This window comes from Mandrillus leucophaeus, unplaced genomic scaffold (assembly GCF_000951045.1).
Source record: "Mandrillus leucophaeus isolate KB7577 unplaced genomic scaffold, Mleu.le_1.0 Scaffold302, whole genome shotgun sequence".
In the NCBI taxonomy this organism is placed as follows: Eukaryota; Metazoa; Chordata; class Mammalia; order Primates; family Cercopithecidae; genus Mandrillus; species Mandrillus leucophaeus.
The window spans coordinates 361,228-369,501 of NW_012103166.1; the positions used below are offsets into that span (position 1 = coordinate 361,228).

The 8,274-nt window shown below is 50.1% G+C and overlaps 1 protein-coding gene across 2 annotated transcripts in view; it reads left to right on the plus strand.

The window, feature by feature from the left end:
* The window catches only part of GPR156 (G protein-coupled receptor 156), an 87,222-nt gene extending 79,838 nt beyond the window's left edge, over nucleotides 1–7,384 (plus strand). For both annotated transcript variants that reach the window (XM_011987166.1, XM_011987167.1), the window contains exon 9: nucleotides 4,481–7,384. In XM_011987166.1, coding sequence (XP_011842556.1) covers nucleotides 4,481–5,833 — 1,353 coding nt within the window. In that variant the 3' untranslated portion in view covers nucleotides 5,834–7,384. The remainder of the gene's footprint in view (nucleotides 1–4,480) is intronic.
* Nucleotides 7,385–8,274: the final 890 nt, after the last annotated feature.

An 8,274-nucleotide genomic window follows, 5' to 3' on the forward strand; every position in this document is an offset into this window, starting at 1 on the left:
GAAATGTGATGGACACTAGCTTCTCTGTGATACATTTTCTCTTTTTTTCTTTTTTCTTTTTTTTTTTTTTTTTTTTTTTTTTTTTTTTTGAGATGAGGTCTCACTCTGTCGCCCACCCTGGAGTGCACTGGTGCCATATTGGCTCACTGAAACCTCCGCCTCCCAGGTTCAAGCAATTCTCATGCCTCAGCCTCCCAAGTAGCTGGGACTACAGGCATGCACCACCATGCTCAGATAATTTTTGTATTTTTAGTAGAGACGGGGTTTCACCATGTTGCCCAGGTTAGTCTCAAACTCCTGACCTCAAGTGATCCACCTGCCCTGGCCTCCCAGAGTGTTGGGATTACAGGCATGAGCCACCGAGCCTGGCCTCATTTTCTCTTTTTACATAGAGTAGTGTCTTCATGTCCAAGATCTCATGGGATCCTTATTGTCTTTCCTAGGTACTGGCTGCAGATCTCAATCAGCCCATCATCCCAGAAAGTCCAGGCATGTCTACAGACGGGGAAGGGGACTAAACAAGGGCTTCTGAATGTGATTGTAGCAGCAAGGGAGAACTAGGCAGCCCCCCGGGCTTCTTTCTTCTATGTTTGAGCCAGAGTTGGCCCCTCTCCCAGACTTAGGCAGTGTGGTGTGGGCTTGAAGAAAGCACGTGCAAAAGCTTGAGGGCTTCGTTGACTCAGGAAGAAGGCACAGGGCCCAGGGGAATTAGTCAGTATTTTGACACTAACTGAATTACATTCCATATTTTTTTCAGTTTAGAACCTATCTCAGTAGGTGTTATTTGGGAAACTGGGCTTTTTTTTTTTTTAGGACTGCTACCTAGGTATTAATAGTCACTGATGAGAGGACAGTGTGGTGGGGACCTAAAAAACACAACAGATGAAGGGACTCAGTGCTTCCAGGCACCCACTGTTCATGACCCTCTATGGTTCTGGACCATTTTTGTCCATCAGAGTAACACCTCTCCACTTCTTTACTATTTAGTATTTCAAAGCCAGATTTCTTTCCACCTGGCAAGGGAGTAATATTGCCTTTGATACTCTGTGAAATATTCAAATAAGCATTTTTTTTTTTTCCTGGCTACACAGAAGGCCAGAAACTTGGCTAGAACAGCCAGGATAGTTTTCATTCACAGTCAGCTGATGCTGGAACAGCCAAGTGGACTGACTCTTTAGCCTTATGGTAATTTGCAACGTGCTGCTTGTACTTCTCCCGTGCTACCCTGTTTCCCACGCAGGGACTCAGTCTGATCTGCTATATCCAAAAAGATGCGTTGAGTCTGCAGAGGAAGCCCTTCAGTGGGCACAGGTGCACAAGTGATAAGAAAATGGCCTCCCCAGCGCATGCTACACCTGGAATGTCTTTCCCAGAACAGGCCTGAGAACCAGCAGCCAGTCCTAGGGCCCGGTGGCAGGTGTCAAGAGGTTCCAGCATCTGCATCCCCAGCTCCAGCACTGCCCGTTAGATAAACATGAGTATCTTTCCTGCCTCAACATGGGCACAGACCTTGACTCTGGCTCACGGTGTGCAGTGCCCTCCTGTGCAGACCCCCCTCCCCCACTCAGGCCTTCCTCTTACTTTCCCGTGATCTGGGCAACCCATCTTCTCACACTTTCCCCTCTTGCCCCTATAGCCAGGGGTCCCCCCCGAAGCTGTTTTGGGCAGCATCTATCACTGACTTCCCTGTCTAAGAGAAGGCCAGCAGATAGAACCTTGCACAAGGCTGAAGTGCTTTCCTTATACACTCTGCAGCCAAGTAAACAAACCGATTACTTTTCTTCCCCAAACCATAGAAACAAGAGGCTGATTCCGTGTCTCCTTATGACCTGCCCCCTGTGAAATATGCAGGTGGATGTTTTGCTTCCCTCAATGTGCCAAAAATAATAATTAATAAGCTCATTGAAGTGCAGCTGCCATGGTAGGTCAGATTTCAGTCTCATAATGGCAGTGCCTCACACCACACCTCTAATTAGTATGCAGCCTTGGTAAAAACAGAGTCCCACTTCTTTTTCTGGAAGAAGGAAATTTTCTGTTTAGGTTGACGTTTCTAAATCTGTCACCAGCCAGCTTCAGATGTTTGGCTTGCTGGGAGAAGAGTATTCTTCCCAACTCCATATTTATAGTATCTTTCGATACTCAAAGGAGTTTATAGATAAGGCACAAAAAGGCGGCACTCAGATTTCACCCGCAGGAGTAGTTGCCATTAGCCAATGGGTCCTTCCTAACTCTGTGAGGCTGTAGAGGCCTCCAGAAGCCCACATGAGAATGTGCACAATGGGCTTCGGGAGGAGAGGCTGGTGGAGGAGGAAGAGAGTTGAGGTCCCCCCATGAGATCCTCAGAGAGATACCTGGCACAGCCCAGGATCACAAACACCTGAGTGTTCCCCTGTTACTCATCCATTCTGCCTCTGGCAAGTCCTTGAGTCATCTGCACTCACCCAGCAACACCCAGACCTCACCACTCTGCTGATAGAGGGAAGGGAGGAAGGACAGGCACGCATGTGCTCAGCTGGAAGTCCCTTCCACCTTACTCACCAGTCCCTCACTGGCCCTGGACTCTCTTCCGATGGTAAAAGAAGTAGACTCAACCAGGGTGAAACTAGCAATACCAACTATCAGAAAAATCACCTTCCCACTTCTACAAGGGGAGCAGTGCATCTGCTTGAAGAGTTGCTAGTCAGAATATTGGACTATTTTACTTAAGCTACTGCTCCCTTAAAGGATCACTTCTAGGCAACTCTCACATGTAAACCTGAGATGAAACCACAGGTTCACTCCATAACTAGTAGTCCTAATTAGCAGTTATGGACTGGTATAACTAGGCAATTTGTATTAGTTATCCTAACACAGGGAACATCCTTTTGTTTCTAGTGCATAATAAATGGAGGTCCAGATGCTCATGCCCAGCTCCTAAAGATGATAGTAACAAACAGGCAGCATTTTGGTGTTCAGACAAGCACCTTCTAGAACATTTGCTTACATTATTGCCTTCCCAGAACCCTCGACCCCATGTCATCTGCCCCAAGTCCAGACGTTCCCTGTGAACATCTCCTTCCTGCTCTGCCTTTGAGGATCAGAAGTTTCTAGAGGTGGACACATAGTCTGAGCTCGAGAATCAGCTGCTGCACCACAGAAAGATGTCTGGGCTGCAGTCGCTCCCTGCAACCCACTGCCAATACTCCTCCTCCTGCTTCATGCCCCACAGTCTCGCAGTTAGGATAGGCACACCTCTGCAGCTCTCACCTGCCAGTCCTCTCCGGCACAACTTGTTTACCAGCTAACACCCACGCAGCGAGTAGGCAAGTCAGTAGCAGAACTGCTCCAGCCTCGTTCATCTCCTGGGCTCCATTCTAGGGCTGGTGAATCAAGCTAGCAGGGGCTTAGGCCCAACAGTCCTTTCATTTCTTTGTGATTCTTCAATAGTTCTGATGCTTGCACTCCTTTAGGTCAGTGGTTCCCAACATTTTTGGCACCAGGGACCGGTTCCGTGGAAGACAGTTTTCCACAGACAGTGGCAGGGGGATGGTTTCGGGATGAAACTGTTCCACCTCAGATCATCAGACATTAGCTTCTCATAGGGAGTGTGCAGCCTAGACCCCTCGCACGTGCAGTTCACAATAGGGTTTGCGCTCCTGTGAGAATCTAATGGCGCAGCGGATCTGACGGAAGCTCAGGTGGTAATGCTTCCTCGCCCCCCCGCTCACCTCCTGCTGTGCGGCCTGGTTCCTAACAGCCCATGGACCACTACCGGTCCATGGCCCAGGAGTTGGGGACCCCTACTTTAGGTGAAATCGACAGCTGATATTGCCACATGGCAGCTTTGGCCACTCACTCCCAGGGGTCCAGCCTAGGGAGGTAATAACACCAACCTGAGATTCTCTTTGGCCCCTCTCAGCTCCAATCTTATTTTATCGTTACAGGAATCTCCACCCTTCTCCTTATTCTTCCCATTTTCTAAGCTGTTTAGTAAGAGGCAAAATACTTGTTCCCCTACTTCTTCATCCCCTGGAGATATGCTTCACATTTGTCTAAATTTTTGCAAAAGTGTGATAAACTCCGTGGGGCCATTCCAAACATTATTCAGCTCATACCTGCAAAGTGGCCTGACCCTCTCAGTTCTGGGAAAGGTGATAGGGTGCTGCAGTGGCCAGCAGGCACTCAGGCTGTGCCTCCTTGCTCTTCATAAGCAATGCCACACAGTGTGGGGATGTAAGGAGGAGACCAAGATAATGACAATAAATCATGGTTGGCCTTTATTGAGCACCTTTTATGTCAGTTATTGTGCTAAGCACTTTACATGCATCAACTCATTTCACTGCAGGGAGGAACCTCCTCAGAACCTGAGGTCACCAGCCAATGCACTGGAAGAACTGAGATTTCAGCCAAGGTTCCTCGAAAGCCACACCTTCTCCACCATGGTGGGCACTATGGAACCCTCGGCGGCATTTTTGTTGATGGTTTTGCTTTTATTTTACAGAAAAATGCTGTGATTGAAAGCCTGCAGGAACAAGTAAACAATGCCAAAGAGAAGCTTGTGAGGCTGATGTCAGCTGAGTGCACCTATGACGTCCCAGAGCAGGCTGCCCCACCTGCCTCTTCCCCGAGCAAGGATGTCCAGGCCGCAGCCTCGGTCCACACCCTGGCAGCTGCTCAGGGGCCTTCCGGTCACCTCTCTGACTTTCAGAATGATCCTGGCATGGCTACCCAGGATTCCCAGTGCACTTCAGGGCCCTCCTCACATGCACAAAGCCTTGAGGGGCCTGAGAAGGACACCAGCCTCTCCCCAGGGAAAGAGAAGAAGATATCTGACTCGAAAGACTTTTCTGATCATTTAGACTCAGGTTGTAGCCAGAAGCCATGGACTGAGCAAAGCCTGGGTCCAGAAAGAGGAGATCAAGTCCCAATGCCCCCCAGCCAGAGTCTCCTACCAGGTAGAGGAGGCTCAGATCCCCAGAGACAGAGGCATCTGGAGAACTCAGAGGAGCCCCAGGAGCGGCGGTCACGGGTCAGTTCAGTAATCAGGGAGAAACTTCAGGAGGTCTTACAAGATCTGGGCCTGGGCCCTGAGGCTTCCCTCCCCACCACCCCGTCTTGTCACCAACAAACCTGGAAGAACAGTGCTGCCTTCAGCCCCCAAAAGATGCCCCTCTCCAAGGAGCTGGGCTTTAGCCCTTACATGGTGAGGAGAAGGCGGGCAACTCAGCAGGCCCGCTCACACTTTCCTGGCTCTGCCTCCTCATCTGTGGGGCATCGGGCAAACAGGACTGTTTCTGGCGCACACAGCAGGCTACATGTGCAGAATGGGGACAGCCCCAGCCTGGCCCCGCAAACTGCTGATTGCAGAACACGAAGACCTTCTTCCAGGAAGCCTTCACTACCTTCAGATCCTCAACACAGACGAGGTACCCTGGAGCGCAGCAGACAAAGCCAGACAGAGCCCGAGGGCGCTAGAGGGAGCGAAGCAGCCTTTCTTCCCCAGCCTTCTGGTTCTGGCCTGGCCCCAAGTCCTGCTGCCCCATGCCTCTCCAAAGCCTCACCTGACTTGCCTGAACAGTGGCATCTGTGGCCCCCAGTGCCCTCGGGCTGTCCCTCCCTGTCTTCTCGACACAGCTGTTTTGACACTGAGTCCAGCAGCTCAGATGAGTTCTTCTGCCACTGCCACCGGCCCTACTGTGAAATCTGCTTCCAGAGCTCTTCTGACTCTAGTGACAGTGGCACATCAGACACTGACCCTGAACCTACGGCGGGGCTGGCTTCCTGGGAAAAGCTGTGGGCCCGCTCCAAGCCTATTGTGAACTTCAAAGATGACTTGAAACCCACACTGGTGTGAAAAGCAACAGAGCTGGTCTAGACACAGAGGTCAGTCCAGGAGAAGCTGTACCAAGGCCCACAGGAGGAGAGCCAATTTCTGGTCTTTGGGGAACAGATTAGTGCCCTGCATTTGACCAGCCCATACCATGTTTCAGCTGGGCTCACTGTGTTACTTTGAGCACTTCTTGATCTATAAAAAGAGGGGCATTGCCCGTCCTATTACTACCTCGCAGCCTTACTATAAAAGACTCCAGTTGAGTGACTATGAAAGATACTGACTCCTTGGATAAAAGGTGCTGAATGAACACATAGGATTTTCTGTCCAGGTCAGCCTGTATTCTATAAAACTCTTCATATATTCAGATGGATGGCTGAATGGACAGGCAGATGGAGAGATGCATGGGAAATTTCTACAGAACCTGAGGTGTGGACTGTGATCCATCAAACTGGCCTTTTGGTGGACAGATCTACGAGGAAGATAAGCCTCCTACATCCTTGGGTCTCCCACTTCTGGAAGGCAGTGGTTTTATTTCTGCTGAATGTTGTGAACAGCACCTCCCTAGGTTCCAGCTTCTGGCCAGACCCAGCTCAGAGCGACCCCTACACCACTATTTCTTGTTTGTGTCTTTCCACCATTATGGTACCTTGCCCTTCTCTCTGAGACAGATCTCCACGCGCCCACAGGCTTCCCAGATCTCTCCCCTGGGCTCGGATGTACCTGAGGTCCTGACTGTCCCCACTGTCCCCTTGTCCTGTGGCTCATCCTCTTGATTCACCCAGTGATGCAGTTTTGTACTGTGGGGAGGCACACACCAGCAATTTCTGTTGGGGTATGGGAGAACCTATTGGTCAAGAGGTGCTTTTGGTTCCATTGGGGTTACATGACTACCAACAGACGCATAAACCAAGAAACCAAATGGAGAAATAGAAAGGAAGACATGAGGGACACAAAGACAGGAAAGAAAATAGGATTTGAACATTTCACTTGAGTCCAGCATAGTACTTGGCAATATCATATTTTTGTGATTCCTTTTGATAACCCTGTGAAGTAGACACTCATTTTTACAGACAGGGATTATGAGGCTTAGAGAAATGAGGTAACTTCCCCCAACATCACACTGCTGGACAGAGATGTACACGCAGCTCCTGGGACTCAAGTAGGTGGGTTTTCCCGGGGACACATGGCTTCACTTGTTCTTCTGGGAGTGGCAGGTGACTCTTGGCAGATGAGACAACAAAGCAAGGCTCATGTAAGAAAGCTGGGATGTGCTCCCCTGCAGTCCAGAATAACAGACCTGAGTCCTCACCTCGGGAAAACGGGCCTCCACTTCCCCACTGCCACACGCCACACTGGCACCTCTCAAGGGAGCTGGGGAGCTGGTGAGGGATGAGTGCCAGGAACTCAGCCACCACCAGAGCCACAGGGAGAGCACAGCTGGGTCCACTGTGCTTGTTGCTGAGCTGGCTGTCATGTCCAGGCTGTCCCGTGCCCCGAGTCCTGTGTGTACATCTGTGGGTGTGCACGTTTGCATGAAGGAGTTCAGGCCTTATTAAATATGCTTAGAGGGGGGCATTTGGCTCTAAATATATCATCAATTTTTCATAGAGTCTTGGGGGCTGCTGACACCCCAGGACTCTCCAGGCACTGAACCATGAGGCCCTCCTGGAAGCACAGCTTCTTCTATCATCTACTTTTAAATAGGAATTTCCTAATTCATTCTGTGTGTGGGTTTGCAGTTTCTTGTGCTGTGTGTGTGCTGTCCAAGTGGTACCGTAATAAAAGAGAAATGACTCCCAAGAGGAGTCTTTTCAGAAATTGTAATCTGGGGCTGGCCAGGAGGGTCCTGGAGAAGGCTGAACCACCCAAAGAAGGGGAACCGGAGAAGCCATCAGAGCTGCTGCCAGGCTACCCTGGGTCCCAGGGTACCTTCTACCAAAGTTCCATTTGAACAGATTCTTCTGTGCTCTCCTTAAGAAGCCTCTTATCCCAGAAACATTCTCTTAATGGACAGAGGAAACCCTGGAGACCCTGGTCTCTTTCTGCCCCTGGGAGTCCTGTGGCTGGGCTCCCCCTCCTGCAGCTCCCTTCCCCCCAGCATGTCACCACTAACAGCCCACCATTCATTCATGTGGACTCTAAATCTGGCAGTCCTTCTAGCCTTCTTACTCTGTCTGCTTTTAGACCCTTAGTTCCACCATCCCAGCCCTTCTACATCTCCATCCTTCTGTTTAGAATATTTTTCCCCACTTTGTGCCCTTGTGAATTATTCATCCTTTAAGGCTCAGGTGGAGCATACATTCTTTCTTCAGCCTTTCCCAGCCATCCCCAAAGAAAGTTGATTGATCCCCTAGTTAAATAAGGAAGGATGGGCTGGACACGTTGGCTTACGTCTGTAATCCCAGCACTTTGGGAGGCCGAGGCAGCCGGATAACAAGGTCAGGATTTCAAGACCAGCCTGG